The sequence below is a fragment of the Lathamus discolor genome, chromosome 1, assembly GCF_037157495.1.
Source record: "Lathamus discolor isolate bLatDis1 chromosome 1, bLatDis1.hap1, whole genome shotgun sequence".
Taxonomy (NCBI): Eukaryota; Metazoa; Chordata; class Aves; order Psittaciformes; family Psittacidae; genus Lathamus; species Lathamus discolor.
In genome coordinates, this window is record NC_088884.1 from 92,281,508 (window position 1) to 92,299,088 (window position 17,581).

Below are 17,581 nucleotides of genomic sequence, written 5' to 3' on the forward strand. Positions count from 1 at the left end.
GCATAGTTGAAAGCACAGCTTGGCATATCATATTCTGAATAAGTGAAGAGGCAGACATCTGTAACAATGATCAGGTAATTACAGTGCTGAAGGAGGTTACAAGGAGGTTACAAGCATCACATTTGAAACAGTCTATACAGAAACCCTCTTCATTCTTAAACAGAACTGCCCATTCTGTGTTTGCTGCTGACCCCTCCGGCTCTCCCTTTTCCTTGCTGTTCCACTGAAGGGGTTCCAGGTGGTAGGAAACCCTCCTGGTAGCTACCGTGATCCCATGTTAGTGATTTCCCATTGAGGGGTCCAATGACTCTGCATCTCTTACACCTGGCTGGCTGAGAGCGTCTTATGGGTAGTGCAACATAATTAGTGAACACAAGGCAATGCATCAGCAGAACTACAAATGGGGAGGATGGGAAGGGAAGCTTCCTCACATATAAGTGGCAATTAGGGGCTTTTACCATGCCTGAGTTAGGGGGAGTGGCAGCTAATCCATTTCTGGTCAAAAGCAGTGGTGTCTCAAGAATATGTAAATAATCTAAGGCAGCGTGCAGGAAGACATAACGTACCTGAATGTGAAGGGGGATTATTTTATTTTTTTATAGGAAAAGATTCTTATTTCAACAAGTGGCTTGTAATTGGAGGAGGAAGAAGATGTGACATTACCTGCCAAAGAGGGTCTGTCTGCTCTGGAAAGAGCTCAAAGTACTTTTGAGCCAGTTGAATGGGGGGCAGTGTCTGCAGGTTCAGGTTAGTTGAGCTTTTAACAAAGTTGGCCAGGTTGACAAAGGTGTATAAGCCCAGGCGGTCGTTCCCATAATTAGACAAATGGGTCATGAAGATGCTGATCTGGGAGGCAAGAGAAACTTTTCAGTTACAGGGTATCAGGAGATAGCAGCATCTGGATGGAAGGGTGGGCACAGGGGCTCCAAGAGGTTTGCTAAACCCTGTACACACCCCACAACCCCCCAAACCAAAAGACAATGAAAATGCTAAACTAGTTGCACTTCCTGTCCTCTCTGTGCCTGTCACATCTCCAAACATGTCACATGTGTACTTGGAGATATTTTTGTCAATATTATGTTTTGAGTTCTTGTTACAAACAACATAGAAACTGTTTATTGCATGCTTTAAGTTTACTTTGCTGTTCCTCATCCCTGGGCAGGTGTCTGGGAGGTGCTGGCAAATGTGAGCACTCAGTCAGGAATCCCCAGCACTCTGGAACATCTGAGGGAGACAGTTCACCTCTCTTCAGACATGTAGGCAAAGCTTAATTTCAGGGCTGCTATTTATGGAATTAACCTGAAAATCTGACTAATACGATGTCTCCTATGAATGCAGGTTGGCTAATTTGTTTAAATTGGCATAGCTGGAAGTAGGTAAGTTCTGAAATGTAAAGATTTCAAGCCTTTGTGAATGATGGTATCTCAGCTAAATACCGTCACTGTTTTCTCCTTAAAGCCAGTAAGGCTGCCTTTTTGTCAGCCTTACTCTGGTTCTCCTGTATGTGGCCACTGCTTTGTAGATCTTATTTCTTTCAGAAGGATAAAGATAATTTGTAAGAATAACATGAAGAATTTATTTCCCAGTATTTTCTTTACATGGGGTGATTAAACTCAGTTTTGCAGCTGCAAAGGCTTTGTTTCTCTGTAGATGGTAATTTTTCAGCTTTACGAAGATACTATCAGACTGAAGTGTTGTTACTTGACTCTTCTACTCAGTGAACTGGCCTAAGATAGGATGCGCAATGACAGTGCAATTTAATTACGCTGTTATCAAGAAATAACATCATAGTGGTAATGTTGCACACACAACGCAGGTTGTTGCACACTTTTGCTGATGTGCGGTCCCAGGGTTTTGCTCTGGCAGAAGAAAGGGCTGATGATAAAAATACTATGTCCTGACTTTCAAAATAACCATGGAATGCAAAACCACATGCTTTCCACTTTCACCATCTTGCTCTGCCAAAGTGGCGCTTCTTTGAGCATTAGCCCACAATGTTTAAAATCATGACCATTAGTTTGTTAAATTATTGATAAGGCTTTTAATTCTTCTATAAAGTGAATATGGATGGAGCTTAGGACAAAGTGTTCCTTATGGCCCATCTCCAGTGTGTTTACCCTGTGCCCACTTTATTCCACAAAAGGTAATTTGTTCCTCACTTTCATTCTGTACTGAGCCTCTATTAAGCAAAGATTGTCAGCTGTGCAAGATCTGTGTTCTGTAGGCTTCACTTAACAAGAGTGAACACTGAAATTTCCCTAGACTTTGGGCAGGTCCATATGTAGTACCCCAGAAACAGAAGGAAGGCTGTGAATCTTCTTTGCGCTTGCAGTCTACTGACCTTCTCCATCACCCCCCAAAATATGCCAATACAAACATATCCTTTTTAATTTAGAGTTCAGCTTCTTCGCAATATGACAAATGCTTCCTGCAACCCAGTTTTAAAATTGTGGAAAACACAGGAAATGTTGATAGAGAATATTATCAGAGTGTTTTTTTATAAGTACTAGAGGGTCTGTCAATGACATTTAATATTATTGCAGCAATTTGATATTACTGCAGCAAATAAAGTATTCAAGTAGATGTACTTGCTCTTTTTGCTTTCTTTACACTTGAATTAGAATGATTTTTTTTAATGTTAAAAGGCACTTATAGAAGATGTATATTAGCTTATTTTCAGAGTTTCATTAGGCTGCAGCCCAATACAAAGGATCCAATTGATCACTCTTTATGGAGTCAAAAGATCTGGGACATCTCTCTTGACTTCTTTTATTTCATTGATTTTTTTTTTTTATTTTTTTTTAAGTGAAAATCCCCCAGATGTGGTGCATAATAGATGGGATAAAACCACAGCTAATTCTTTGCCATCTGTCTTCGAATCAGTTGAGACAAAGGAGATGGGTATTAACTGTTGATGTTTACAGCATGGAGGGACACAAAAGTTAGTTTTCATGCCAATGCCTCAATCCATAGAAAATGCAATAGTCTAGAAATGTGTTGAGCTAGCACAGTGCTGCTGTGGCGTGCCTTGTGGGTGGTGCTGGGCTGCACAGTGCCAGTGCACTGCTTTACTGGGCTATTTTGGTGTGCCCAAAAGGTCTTCAGAACCAGGCTTAGGGGCAAGAGTGAGGAGACCAGTGAAAATGAGTGACTGTCCCCTCTTGCAGTGCTCTATGTAAAATAGGCAAATAAAAGAGAATGAGCTTGCTTTTATACTTTCTGTGACAAAAAGCACACAGGCAGGCAGCACTTCATCAGGTGGGACAATGCTTTCAGGAGGGAGTCAGGATCCCGCTCTGTACAACAGTGCACTACAGAGGAAATAAATTGTTTCAGGTTCCTGAGGCTGGGGACAGGGCTCTGTCTGCCTGCTTTGCATTACTCTTGAGGTTAAACTAGCATAAGCAATCTGTGTTACACAAATGTGCAGAAAGATACTGAATAAAACCCCTTGCAGTTACTACACAGGCTATAGCAAACACATTATGGGAAGCGACGTCAATTCTGTGTTAGTTTGTTCCCCGACTGGGGCCAGCCCAGACACCCTGCAGGACAGCAGTGTTCAAGTAATGCTGTAGTTTGTTCTGATGTAGTATCTCATCAGCTTTGGCAGTTGGTCTCTGTGACATGAGGTTGTCTGTAAGCTAATGACAGGGTCGTCACACAATTTTACTATCTAGTTCTTTCTTCCAGGGCTTTTTAGAATCAGTTATATCCAGAAATTACAGATATACAGGGAATTTTCTATATGTAATATTTGTATTTGCATGCTTGAGTCATATACATGAAATGAAATCTAGGTTATCTCAGTAGAGGAAAATAAAAAGCTTGCTTCAAAATTATTTGAATATAAACAATGCTAGATCTGCTTGAAGTGTGCCAAAACTGCCTTCCCTACTCAGAGTTAGTGCACTTTCTCCAGATCCGTAGCTGCATGTACCTATTAATGCAGAATATAAAGGTTTATTTGCTCCTATAAGTGCCAAATTCGATACAGTCTTAACTAAAAGCACTCATTTTTGGACAAAAGTTAGTTAACGGACTCTGGAGGGCACTAGGATGCTGGTCTCCTCTAAGACTGGAAATCATATTTGTCTTTGTGTGTGGTAATCCCTCCAGCCTGAGGGAAATCTGCAGTTGTGTGTGTACAGGAGCTGATACTAAACAAGACTGTTTAATCTATGATCCCAGGAGTCTATGCTCCATAGCCACCAATGTCCTTGCCATTTATCCTAGTGAATTAAAACAACTATGAAATTCGCACAGAGCTTCTGGCTTCTCCTTGAGAATACCATATGGCTACGTTCCAGAGCAGAAATTCCTGGAAAAAGGACTGTTAGAGCTCCAGCTTTCAGCTGAAGTGTAACCCAACTAAGCTCACTGGTGTACCTGGCCAGTCTGAAGGATCACTAAGATGACCCAATATGTGATACTGGGAATCAAATATTGGCTCATATATGTTGATATTTGAACTTACGCCTTTCCATTGATCTAGCACTTGCGGTAGAAAACTCAGTTACAAAACTTATGTATAGATTTGCTCTACCTCACTCAGCCTTCAATAATTAAATAGGAGCATTGTTCCCTTTTATGTCCTTTCCTTCTGCTCATCCTTTGGCCCTTCCCCATTGCTGGAAAAGGCCAGGAACAGAGGTAAGTCTTATGTGTGAATCCTGCTTCTCTGAGAGGAACTTGTTGTTCACTGTCTTTAACAACTTTTTTCCTCGCTTCTGCACCTCTTAAATAACATTTGCAAGAAGGGACGAATTAACACATACAAAGTAAATCAGGAGTGTAGCTCAACTTTGTGCAAACCCAAGACACTGAAAAATACATGGTGCAGGATCCTGTTTTTGTAGAAATGTGGTAGCGTATTTCTTGCTCTTCTCTGCTCCTCTCTTGCATGAATGTCTCTCAGAAAAATGGATTTTGCTATTCCATCTTTTTCCATTGTGCTCAGAAATTGCTGTTGCACAGTTGCTCCAAGAGCAACCTCTAATAACTGGATCTAGATGGCAGCATGTTGTGTTTCTGAATGTGTAAATGGGATGTCATGGCTAAGAAATGCAAAACTGTCAAGTGTTCATTTACTAATACCAAGCAGCTTTATTGTAGGCTGACCACAGAAATACCTCTTTCTGTTTCAGGTGTTTAATATATCTCACATCTTGAACAGCATCCTGTTATGGATTACAGACTTGTCTGGTACCTTATGATTCAGAGCCCCATTCACTGATAATGAATCCCAGAACACTTCAGCCTTTAATGCAGCTGGTTGCGCAGCAGCACAAAAAGCAAGCTGGAAGTTAGATTTTTGTGTTGACAGAGCACTAATTTTAATAATGACAAATTCTTTTTCTAGAATTCAGCACTATTCATATTCATGGCTCTTCTGCTACTGGAGCAAAATAATTTATATGCCTGAAAACCACTTTTTTTTTACTTTTACTCTATTTCCACTCTGAACATATTTTTTTATATTTTGGTATTCTTGACAGGATAATCAAATATTTTTGAAACATGATATCTCTACAGGAAGCAAAAAAAACCACAGTGTTTGGAAAGAAACACTTTTGTCTTAGATTGAAGGGGAAACAAAAATGTTGAATGGCATTATATTTCCTGTGCCCATATTCATTACAGTGTCTACACTGGGAATATCCCAGTCTACATCTGTCTGCATTTCCTGGGAATCTAGTGATGGGAGGGGAAGCTGCGGTCAATCAGCAATATTATGTGTCATTGAGACATCCATACAATGTAATATGTCTATGTTGTTTAAACATTCCTTATTCAAAGAGCAGAATTGTTTCTCATTTACCCAGGAACACTCTCCTTCTATATTATTTAGTTGGTATGATTAAATGAATTCTTTTTTTATTGACAGGAAAATCCTGTGTGTTGCACCTTTCCCTATGAGACTAAAGTTGCTATGTTCATTATTTATTTTTATTTTCTAATATTTACCCAAGTCTCACTTCTGAAATAAAGGCTAAATCAAGACCACATTCCAACACAGTAACTGTTTCCCATGATACATACATCTTTGATACCCCTGGTGCAGAAGGTCCTAGATGAAGAAAGCCAGATAGGAGGTTCCATTCCATTAAATATAAATATATATATATTTTTTTTTTAACCTGAATTTAAGAAAAGTGGGGTTTTTTTTACTATTAGGCCATAATTTCAGAGTCTGTGAAAAACTAACTGCTGTTGATGAAGACATTATGCAGTCAGTGAGTGGCTGCACTAGGGAGGAAAAACAAAATGGATTTTTTTATGCCTGTTAATTTGTTGCACTGGTATAAGTGGTCAGTGGTACATCCAATTGTGACCGAAGTATAATGAGTTATATGCAAAGACAGCACTGCCAGTTACATCTGTGGGCCCCAAGAAAGCTTTGCAGAAATCTAGAGCAAGTCAGTCCTCCTGTTATAGCCACATATTTGCATTTTTAAGTGAAGTTCATGACATGAGAGTCTGGTTTGTTGCCATCTGTGTTTTCCCATTGAAGAGACTTCCTTAGACTATAAAATTCCTCTGAAACAACAAAAAATTTCAGACTTGAGAATAATCCCAATTTCACATTACACAAATGAACCAGATGAGAAAGGATTTGGGCACTATTGCCTGAAGTCAGATCTGTATGCCAATTGTTTCTGACAGAATAATAAAAGTATCTTCAAAGATCCAGCTCTGAGAAGTCTCAGATGGTTTTGGTCTTCAGTTTTCAAAGATTATCAAAGCAGTTTGCATGAGGAGGTAGCTATCAATACCCCATTTCCTTGATGGTACATGTTGCCTGCTCCCTTTTAATGTCTATTGAGCAACTATGAAACATTGGTTGAGGCTGTCAACCTCTTTGGTTATAGTCCTCTACAAATAAAAATCAGTTCAGCTTCAATTATTTTGTGCCAGTGCATAATGTGAGTAGTCCTTGTCACCAGTTTATTGTGCCAAATTAAATTCCACTCTGGCTGCATCCACAGCAAATGATGAAGCTTTCTCTATTCCTGCACTGCAATAAGGATAGGTGTCCCTTGCTGTTCTTCATGTGGCAGATACTGTGCTGAGAGTACCACCAGCACAGCAGGAGAAGATCTGGCCTGAGCTGGCCGGTGAGTGGCCACCACAGGCCAGCATTAGCCTACACCCTCTGCAGTGCCTGGAGTGGTGCGCCATGGGCAGTGCCTGTGTATCACTGTCTTACCTGCTGCTCTCTTATTTATGTGTGTTTGTTCATAAATGCCTGATATCTAATTAAACAAGAACATGGTTTAGTAGCATGTAGATGTTGCAGATAATACAGGAGGGGTCACTTTTTAGCATAGAATAGATATCTTTGCAGCAAAATTAATTACTTTTCCAGAATTTCCAAAACAATCTTAAGGGGCCTTTTATTTGTATGAGAGGAAAAGATGAAATTTCTTCCTGCTTGAATTGTATTTTAATGGACAGCGTTCTCTTTACTTGAAGAAATCTAGATACGATGTGCATGTATTTTAAGCAATATTAAACCTTAGTTATGTAGACCATAGAGGATATGATGAGATACAATTAAGGGCTTGCTCTACACATGTAGTACCTGTATGGCTGTGATTCCTGGATAAGAAGAGGAGACTCTTCCACTCTGCAATCTGTAAGCTACCAGACAGCATTAAACCAGGGGAGCCAGCTGTGGCCAGGCTGCCAAAGAGCTATTAACTATAGTGATAAATATTTATGAATGCTGCTTTTGAGCCAAGCTGCATGCTTGATTTGAGCCTCCCTGCATATGTACTGTGGTTCACGTGGGAATGGCCTGTCAAATTGCTCTCACCCGCTATGACCAGGGATTAAATTTTGTCATCTTGCACCTTGGAGATGTCCCCTGGCTACTCTGGGGGGTTCTAGGGAAGGCAATATTTCTAGGCAGAATGAAGCCAATCCTGATGTAAACATGGACTTCAAGGTTGGCAGAATGACCAAGTTCAGGAATAAAACATTTGTTTTAGTGCTGCAGGTGTCTAATGTGTTGCTGGGGGGCTGGCTGTGTTAATACCCAGAGAGGAAGCACAGTATTTCACAGATTAGAGTTCAATACAATTCACTTCAGTAGGACTTAAATAAGTCTGTATTTTCAGCTGGATCTTCAGTCATTGTTCTCTCTATTTACCCTTCTAATCAGTGAATTAAAACATAATCCTCTGAGCTGACTGAACTGTGGGAGAAATATGCTCACGTGTCTGCTGATGGCAAATAATGGTCAAAATGATAATTAATTTGGATAGGCAGACATAAACTACTTTCTGTGATGTTCCTTTTTATAGATGTGCTGAAATAAGGTCTGTTTCTAACTGTTTTGAATAATGGAGTGAATTATGTCTATTATCATTAACGTGGCACTTCATAGTCTCCAGGTAGAGGGAGGTAAAGTGTCTTGGAGCAATATTGATATTCCTTGTGGGCATTACTGCCCAGGGCCCAGCACAGCACACAGAATTGTAGAATTTAAGTCATTCCACTCAAACTAACCTCTCTTATACATACTAAATAAGAGTTTTCAGCAGGATACTTCCTTTCAGATGGCAAAGAAATGCCAGGCAAGCTGATATAGATTGGAGCTACAGGAAATTTATCATTTGCTTTTATAAGTGTTCTACTGTCATGTTGCTATTCTAGCAGTTTTATGAAGAGCTGACTGCTCTATGCTATAGAGTGTTCATAAATGATGATTAATTAATCAATCCATTTTGGTGGCCTACTCTGAGCAAACAATCCTCAGAGTTAATTTAATTCTTTGCTCTTGTTTTTTTTTTTTTGGGGAAAAAAAACCCTGCAGCATTCTCAGTTCACTAGAGGATATAATATTCTCAAATCAGCCATTTTCCAATTAATTTTGAATAGCAGACACAGCAAGGAGATTTTGTTCTTGCCCATTTACTTCTATTAAGGATTCGTTTTCAATAATCAGAGAATTCTGAGTCAGCTCATTTTTACCTTTAAGGCTTGCTCCTGACACTTTAATAAATTATCCTGCGGTGTGTGCTTGAAGGTAACAGATTCTTTTTCCCTTTACCCAGTAACCCTCTTGTTGACACACAGCCATTTATTACTATTTCTGCCATCATCTAACTTGCTGGGAAGTAATTCTGGTAAAGTACCAAAACTCATGGTGTGGGGTATCAGCTTTCATAAAGAAGAAAAATATAATTGAAGAGGGAAGGGAGATGTGTTATCCTTGAAATATTTTATTAATGCTCATAGTTTCAAGCTAAGTAGTTTCTAAATATGCTGCTGAAGGCTTGAGTTTCCATGGGATAATATTTTCCTCTGCCAGCTCTTTGCAGTTGGGATAGCCATGTAGGATGAAAGAAAAAAGAATTATTTTCAAAGATTTAAAAGCCTGAGCGAGGTTGAAGCGGATTTAATCATACACCTGCATTTGGAAGATAAAAGTGGCTTCAACTTTTATGATTGTATTATATTTCTATCATGTTATCAGTTACAGGACCTTCAGCTGCAAAAGGAAATATCTATAGGGGAAAGGCTGACTGTGCTGTAGATACAGGACTTTTGTAGTGTGTGCCTGCTTTCAAAACAAATGTATGTTGATCATATTGAACCTTACTATATGCTGTGGCAGGAGTAAAACAAGTGTTTATGATGCCAAACCCACATGAAATGTGGGTTTTTTTGGAATAAAGAGATTGTCCCTTCCTCCTCAGGCAGAAGCTAATGACTGCATCATGCAGGTATACAGCCTGCTCAAGCAGCTTCCCCTGGGATGCCCCTGGGATGGCACCCCCCTGTTCCTCTCTACAGCGAATTAGCATCTGGCCACTCTTGTGCTCCACTGCAATGTTCATTTCATGCAGTGAAACAGTTCTTTACGTTGGCCCAGCAGGCTAATGGGCCCCAATACAGAGAAGAATCAGGCCCAACTCTCTCTCCTTTTTCATTTGATTTGGTATGTTTGTGACCATTTAGACAAATTCTGACACAGCTGGTTAATAACAAAACTCCCTTTTAATTTGGTAGAATGAAGACATCCCTCTTGTCATGCTGAGGAGGAGCATGCCTGTCCCTGTAGGCCTGCTAATGGTGGCTCAACCAGTATTGACAGTTTTGTCGTGGGGAGGTTGCATTTTCCTGTTCCTGAAATATGCTGAGATGCTCTGTTCACAGAGGCCTTAGCAGCACAGCGTTATGAATTACTTTTGTATTGCAGCATATTTCCTACAATACCCAAGGTTATTTTTTATTCTTTCTACAGCTATGCTCAGAGAAACAAAGCAAATAAAAGGAAAAATATTATTAACAGTCAAGATGTTTCATAATAACACTCCCAAATCTCTGGTGGAAGGTACAAATTAACCCCTCTCTGCATTTACTTTTAATATTCTGAAGCAATAACATGTGGTTCTCATCTGTTTTTGTGGTGAGTGGGAGCAGGAAACAAGAACAAAATCTTCAAAGTATGGCACATGTGGGACATGCAGAACCTAGATCTGACAGGCTGGATATGAAAAATAACCCTTTAGTTATGGTGAGAGTTTAAAAATGTAGATGCGTTTAAGTGGCCTTCGAAATTAAAAGTATCCCCATGACACTGACAAAGAACAAAGAAATGCACCTTATTATGGCCTGTCTGTAGCTGTTACTAAAGTTGAGTTCGAACTTATTTTTTAACCACCAGTCCGATTTCACTCTCAACAACCAAATTCCTGCAAAAGAAGCTGATCTTCTGAAAGTCATATTCCACTTTTCATCTCAGATTAAAGCTTCTTAGGGATGTTTGATTGAAATAGGAAAAGGAGATTTTTTTTAAAAAGTGCTTAACTTTTCCCTTTTTCTGCTACTATTCTTTTTTAAACTTTAAAAATGGCTTGGTCTGTCAACTGCAAGTGTCTTATTTTGTTGGCTTTGTGGACAAAACCATTTTGTACAGGGTATGCTTGTGTCTCTAGATAATCTGTGGTGATGCAGGTATAAATCTAGGTTAAAGAGATTTTTATACATGTATGTATATATAAATAAAATGCAGGAATGACCTGTGCAAGCTCTTTATGGTAGAATTAATAAAAGGAGACAGTGGGAGTCTGAATTAAAACACCCCTTGAAAAGAAGAGGAAGGGAGGAGTTAGCCCAGACATGTTTATGTGTGTAACAAGGAGGACAAGGAAGGAGGGAATAGGAAAAGAGAATCATCTCATGAATTAGGACACTGGATATAAGTAAAAAGCTGATTTTTGATGGAGATCTGAAGTTTAACTACCTCTCTGTGGATATCTGGCCTTGTTGATTTAGGCTGCAAAAAATCTTAATTGACTGTGTTCAACTGTGACCAGGACAGATATGGGAATGGCTTGATATGGTGGGGGTCTTATGTGGGATTTAATTTCCTGTGAGGTTTTCTACTGTTCAGTTGTTGCCAAACATTTGGTCATATTTTCTCCATGCAAGGTCTACATCTACTTTGGTTTCAGCATTAACTGGACACTGTCTTGTAGAAGGGGTTGGTGGCTGCAGACCTGAAATGGGGCTGGAGTAGAGCAGAAAATAGGGAGGGCACTGCAGGAAAGGGATGGCAGGAGTAAAGGTTATCCTTTAGCTTTTCCAGGTGAACAGCGAATGAGAAGAACACACACCAGGCTGGTGAGTACATCCAATTACCTAGTACATCTTGCTGGTTCTTCTAAAGCCTGGTACACTTGTGTTTGTGTTTGACTGAGGTTCCTTTTGTGCTGTCGCTTGCTGGCTTAAAAAGCTCTCTGGTTTAAAAAGGTGGGGTTTTTTTGTATTTTGTTTTGTGGGTTTTCTTAGGAGAAATGACTCACTCTTGTTTGTAGGGGCAATAATATTGAGGGCTGTATTTAATAGCTTATCTTGGCTATTAAACCTTTATGGCTGTTCTTTATTGTCTGTGAAGCAGGGGAGTAAAGGAGATGAAGTAGAAAAGAGATACTGGAAGACCTTGGGGATGCTGAGGATGTGATATATGAAACAATTTGTAAGAGCATGCTTTAAATATATCAGAGCATTTCTCAGGAGACTGAACAAAGGGCAATGGTCAGAGAACATGGACTGAACCCACTTAGTCTTGAGCTTAACATCTGGATGTGGAAAATCCTCCTTAAATTTAAAATCCGGTGGAGTTCCCTAACCTTTCATATGAGAAATCTGATTTTTCTGATGAAAGGATTTCAGTTTAGGAGCTCTATGTTCTGAACATTTTGGGGTTCCTTAATTATAAATTTTCATGTGTTTCATTTTGAATCAAAGGAAAGGATTTGCCTTGTTCATCCCTTTTGCTCACTTCACCTCATGTTCCCTGTTTGTTCCTGGTAAGGGGCAAAGAAAAGAAATATTGCACAGCCCTTGTGAAGTGAACAAAGAGGAAGGGACATTTTACAATTACATTCTGGGAATGGAGACACTTATTCTAAAGGACAGCTAAGTTAAGAAAATAGTGAGAAGCGGAATTTTAAACCTGCTGAACATGACTGACATGCTGAAGTCCTTGAGGTGCTATACAATTTTTTAGAGTTATATAACCCAAGGAAGTAAACATTAAAAAAAATAACTTTGGAAGCAGCTCAGAGCACTGCAAAAAGCTTGTAAAGAACTGGCAAGCTTCAAGGAGAGAGAGAAAGAAATAATGCAGTTCAAAATGGTTTAAAAAGCAAATAAATTTTGCAAGTCTTAAGCTGGATCTGTTTTATCTTTGGAAGCAGTAGAATGCTGCACAGCTGCAGAAAACCTAAATATTTTTTTCACAAGGGATTGGGTTGCTGAATGCTGGTCAGAGACAGAGCATTTTTGCTCGCATTTCTGTGGCTGGGTAGTGTCACCTTCAGACTGAGGACATGGTATTCTTCCTGTCTGATGTGCTTTGGTATTAAATTCCTGAAGATATGTCTTAAGTAACAACATACTTTCTTAAGTAGAGTGTAGTGTCTGGTTTTAATATCCAACTACAATTTACGCAGGCATTAATGCTGGTGCAGCACAGGGGTAACAGTCTTGCAAAAAGTTTTATTTTAGTATCAGAATTAGATAAGGCACAAAGCAGTTTGATGCAAGTTATTTTACATTTATGATTGATTTAAGTTTGAGATCTTTATCTTTTTTCTTCTCTTCCCTTGCTTGTTTCTACTGAAGGTGATAATTTTTATGATTTATTTTCACGACTGACAGGGCAGTGCTAACGCTATGACCTTTAGGAGTTCTGTCCTAATTAGAATTTAGTGATGTTGTTTGTCAAACTACAAAGTAAATAAAGTCTATGATATATAATAATATATAATAACATAGCACTGACTGAACATCTGGCTTTGATCAGGCAAGGAGAAAAAGTATTTCAGTTGAACATTTCATTGTAGTTTTTTTTTAATAAAATAGTATATACATATATATAGTATATATATATATATATTATATAAAATAGTAAATGAAAACTCCAAGAGTACAGTAATGCCTCATTTTCTGCCCCAAACTGTACAAGTATTGCTTATCTGTAAATACATTTGAAGCTCCTTGTTACTGTTCTAAACCACCAAATGAACAGGGAGAGCTAGACTGATACCTTTTCAAGGAGTTGCACTATTTAGGTTTATTTCAAACCCACTCTGTTGAGACATTTTCCACTAACTTTAATGAGTTTTGCTTTGAAGTGTTTATGCAAAGAATAAGCCCCAAACTATAGACTTGAACAGCTTTCTGCATTAGCTGGGTCCTGGAGAGGGCTGTCTGGGATTCCTCTAACCCTCATTAAAACTCAAAGAAAAGATGGTCTGTTTTCTTTCTGTCTTGGTGGAATTTATCCCTCCTATGCATACTACTAAATCATCTCTGCCAGACATGACTCATTGTCGTGGTTTAAACTGATCCACACAGCTTGTCCGCTCACCACCCCCCCCCCCCGGAGGGATGGAGAGGAGAATCAAGAGAATGTAACTCCCACAGGTTGAGATAAGAACAGCCCAGTAACTAAGGTATAACACAAATCACTGCTGCTACCACCAATGATAATATTGATAAGAGAAAATAACAAGAGAATACGATACCACCGCTGTACGAGTTCGACCCCCCCAAAGAGACAGCGTGCCCTTCCGGGTAACTCCCAGTTACCTCCCTGGGCATGACGTGCTGTGGTATGGAATACCTCTTTGGCTAGCTTGGGTCAGGTGTCCTGTCTCTGCTTCTTCCCGGCCTCCCCTCGTCCCCGGCAGAGCATAAGACTCACAAAGTCCTTGGCCAGAATAAACATTACTTAACAACAATTAAAAACAATCGGTGTTATCAGCTCTCTGCCCAGGCTGGAAGCCAAAACACAGAGCTCGCACCAGTTACTAAGAAGGAGCAAAACGGCTCCTGGTAAACCCAGGACACTCATCTTTAGGATTCATGAATAAGAAAGTGAAACTATCTTGCTCAGCCACAGGGGATTCAGTAGAAGCCATTTAAAACAAAAAAGCATTGGAGGATCCCCTTGACAGTCTTTCTGCAAACTCTTTATCCTAATGTAGTGTCACTTGGGATTTCCTAATATAACCATCTATGTAGTATTGCTTCATGGAAGTGCAGACATTTTTGGTATATGAGCTTGATATTTATTTGTAATACAGTTGCTGAAATTGCTAACTCAAGCCTGAGTAGGGTTTGTGTAAACCACCTGTTTGCTAAGGCACAGGAGAGGAAAAAAGAGAATTTGCCAGTAGCTTTCATTGGTGGCATGATTTACAGTCCAGAAAAGCTAGCAGACTTAGTTGCAGGTTCCTTACCTGATGCAAAATCTTCATTATCTCCCGCATGCTCCCTGCCGAGGCCACTTTGTGAACTTCCACATATGAAGTACATGGAATACGCATACTCATGGAAGAAATAACGTTGCAATTGATGTACTGCAATATCCCTGTTACTGCTTGCCATTATTGTCAGGAGTTGCAGTCTGAGCCTATATTAGTCTGACCCTACATTAGTTGTGAATAAATTCTTCTTATCTGATACATTATTCCTATTTGGCAAATTTGCTTCCCCACATTTAATTATTCTTGAAATGTGCTCCAGTAATCAAACTAGTTGAAAAAAAGGTTAATCAAAACTAGATTATTTAAGTTGCACTCCTACTTGCATTTGTTTGGGGGGATGGGATAAAAGACTATAAATGGATGTCATAACAGCCTGAGGAAACATAAACTTCTCTGTGCTGCCATTTGCAACCCATCTCCGTTGCTCAAATTCTGTTATAAACACAACTACAAATCATGTCCCTGCTTTGCGCCTGGAAACCCTCAGCTACATCATTCAGGCGAGTCTTTTTCATTCATGTGATGAAAGGAACCATGATGTATTACTTGGTTGTTTAACTCTGCTGGGGGATGGTTCAGTTGAATGTGATTGACTTATTAAATGTATTGATGCCAATGCAGAGAACGCCTTAGGCTGGGAGTTGTAGGGCTGAACAGCTGGCACTAGTCTTGCTGCAAATTAGAGTTGTTCTTGACTTTGGTTCTGTTGTGCTTTAGTTGTCAGGGTTTTCTTGGGCTTTTTGGTGGTGGGGTGGTTTTTTTTGTTTTTTTTTTTTTATTTTTATTTTTGGGGAGAGGGGTTTGTTGTTGTTGTTTTAGTTCATTTTTCACTCTTTGTGCTAAAGTTTGCTCATCAGCTTGTGTCACCACTTATTCACAACCTTTCAAGTTTCTGTTTCTTTGCCCATGACATCTTAAGCTAGAAGACCAGAAATAGCTGACTTTTAGTTTGCTTTTAGACAACTGAAGAGCTGGAATCCACAGCAAATGGTGATGGTGTAGTGATTTTAATCAAGGCACCATGATTGTTTTTAAAATTTGAAACAGTCTAAAGACTGTGTTGGAGTGTGTGTGTGTTTTCTCTCTGCTCTATTTAGCAGAAGGTAAATATGGCGCCTCTTTGTACATTTTTTTAGCTAGTGTTGTTAGTTTGCTTCTTAATAAGCAACAGGTTCATGTAAATGTCTCTTCAATGAGGCAAACTGAAAGTGAGAGAAGACTTTTGGTTTTAGTGCTCCAACAGCTTTGGTCACTTCCATGTGGCAGTAGGAGATGCCTTGCAGCAATGATGCTCTGTGTGTAGGTGGGGATATGAGATGTGGAGTGTGCTACTCCTCTTCATCCATTCGTGGAGTAAGTTCATGCCTACATTGCTTCAACAACATGGTGTTTCTGGACTTATGTCTCAAAAATATACCAATTATTTTGCATGTCTGCTTCTAAGTATCTGAAATAGTGAGAGAGCTGTCTTGTTGGTTTTGAGGGATCTTTTTATGCATGACACTAGTAACAACATGTTGCACACTCAAGGTCATGGATTGAAAGAATGGGAAAACATGAGAATTGATAGCTTGCTGCAAATGGTGTTGGAGGTCTGCAGAGACTCAAAGCCAAAGCACCCTTGTCCAGACTGGCTTTTGGGAGCAGACCCTAAAGTAAACCACTCTCTAAATCCAGGTCCAGGGTTTTGATTTGGAGGAAACTAGGCAGCTGCCTACAAAAGAGAAGCCAGGAACAAAGAGGCAGTTGTGCAATGTGTGGGAGAACAGCCCTTACTTTAGCTGCTTTGGGAAAATGTCACTGAACTGCACAGCTCACTTTATTTCTGGTTTATAAAGTGTATTAGGAATTATTTATGAGTTAGCTCATTTTTATGGGGAAACCATCTACATCTAGTTGTAGAAAAGGTTCTGTGAAACCAGATACTCCTTTTGTTTGGTTGTTTTTTTTGTTGTTGCACCTGTGCTTTTCAAAACAGGCAGGGTAGTGAACAGCATTGCACACCACAGGGCAGGTAATGAGCTGCATAAGTTGATATCTAACACAATCTTGGACTCTGGAACATGATCTTTTATGGTAATAACACACCTAATTTGTATGTCACTTCAGCTGTCGTGGTAGCCTGGCAGCTCTGTGGGTGTGTGGAGGGGTTCCCTTTGCCCCAGCTTGTGTGCACAGAACTCACGCTGATGCCGGTGACAAGTGCACACACCCACTTGACACCAGAGCCAGTGAGCAGGAGAGCTTGTGCAACTGCGTGGCAGTAGAATTAATAGAAGCTATTTCTGCAAATCTCCTCCACACCAGGACACTGGTCTGTGTTTTTAAAGAGTAAATGAAAAATATTTTTCAACAACATCAGTAATGCAAAAATAAACAATGTTACAGGCAATCCCTGTACTGCAAAACATGAAGTAGGATAACTGCAACAATGTATAAAGCAGCCTTTATGGTGGGGGTATGGCGCATTCTGGTTAAGATTTTATTTTACGGATATGGTTTCTATCCATGGACTACATTAGGCATCTTGTTCAATAGGACTCAACAACAACATTTTAAATTATGGTTTTGAAAAAGCCTTTTTGTTCCTGACAATTGTTCTTTTCCATAATCCATTTGGAGAGCACACACTGGCTTATGTTGGACTGCTCGCGGTAATCCCTGGAACTGCACAGGTTGATATCCAAATACTAAGGAAGCTTATTAATGAGTGAAAAGCTTCTAGGGTTATAAGATGGGAAGTTTCCTGTTGCTTTTGCAGTATGTACTGCTGCCAAATGGGAGACCAC

The 17,581-nt window shown here is 39.6% G+C and overlaps 1 protein-coding gene across 8 annotated transcripts in view; it reads right to left on the minus strand.

Moving 5' to 3' along the window:
- The window catches only part of LOC136017777 (bifunctional heparan sulfate N-deacetylase/N-sulfotransferase 4-like), a 115,619-nt gene that overhangs the window by 30,856 nt on the left and 67,182 nt on the right, over positions 1-17,581 (minus strand). For all 8 annotated transcript variants that reach the window (XR_010614083.1, XR_010614078.1, XR_010614088.1 and 5 more), the window contains exon 7: positions 664-846. Coding sequence is in view for 2 of the 8 variants with exons in the window: in XM_065686383.1 (XP_065542455.1) it covers positions 664-846 (183 nt within the window). In the remaining 6 variants the exon portion in view is untranslated. The remainder of the gene's footprint in view (positions 1-663; positions 847-17,581) is intronic.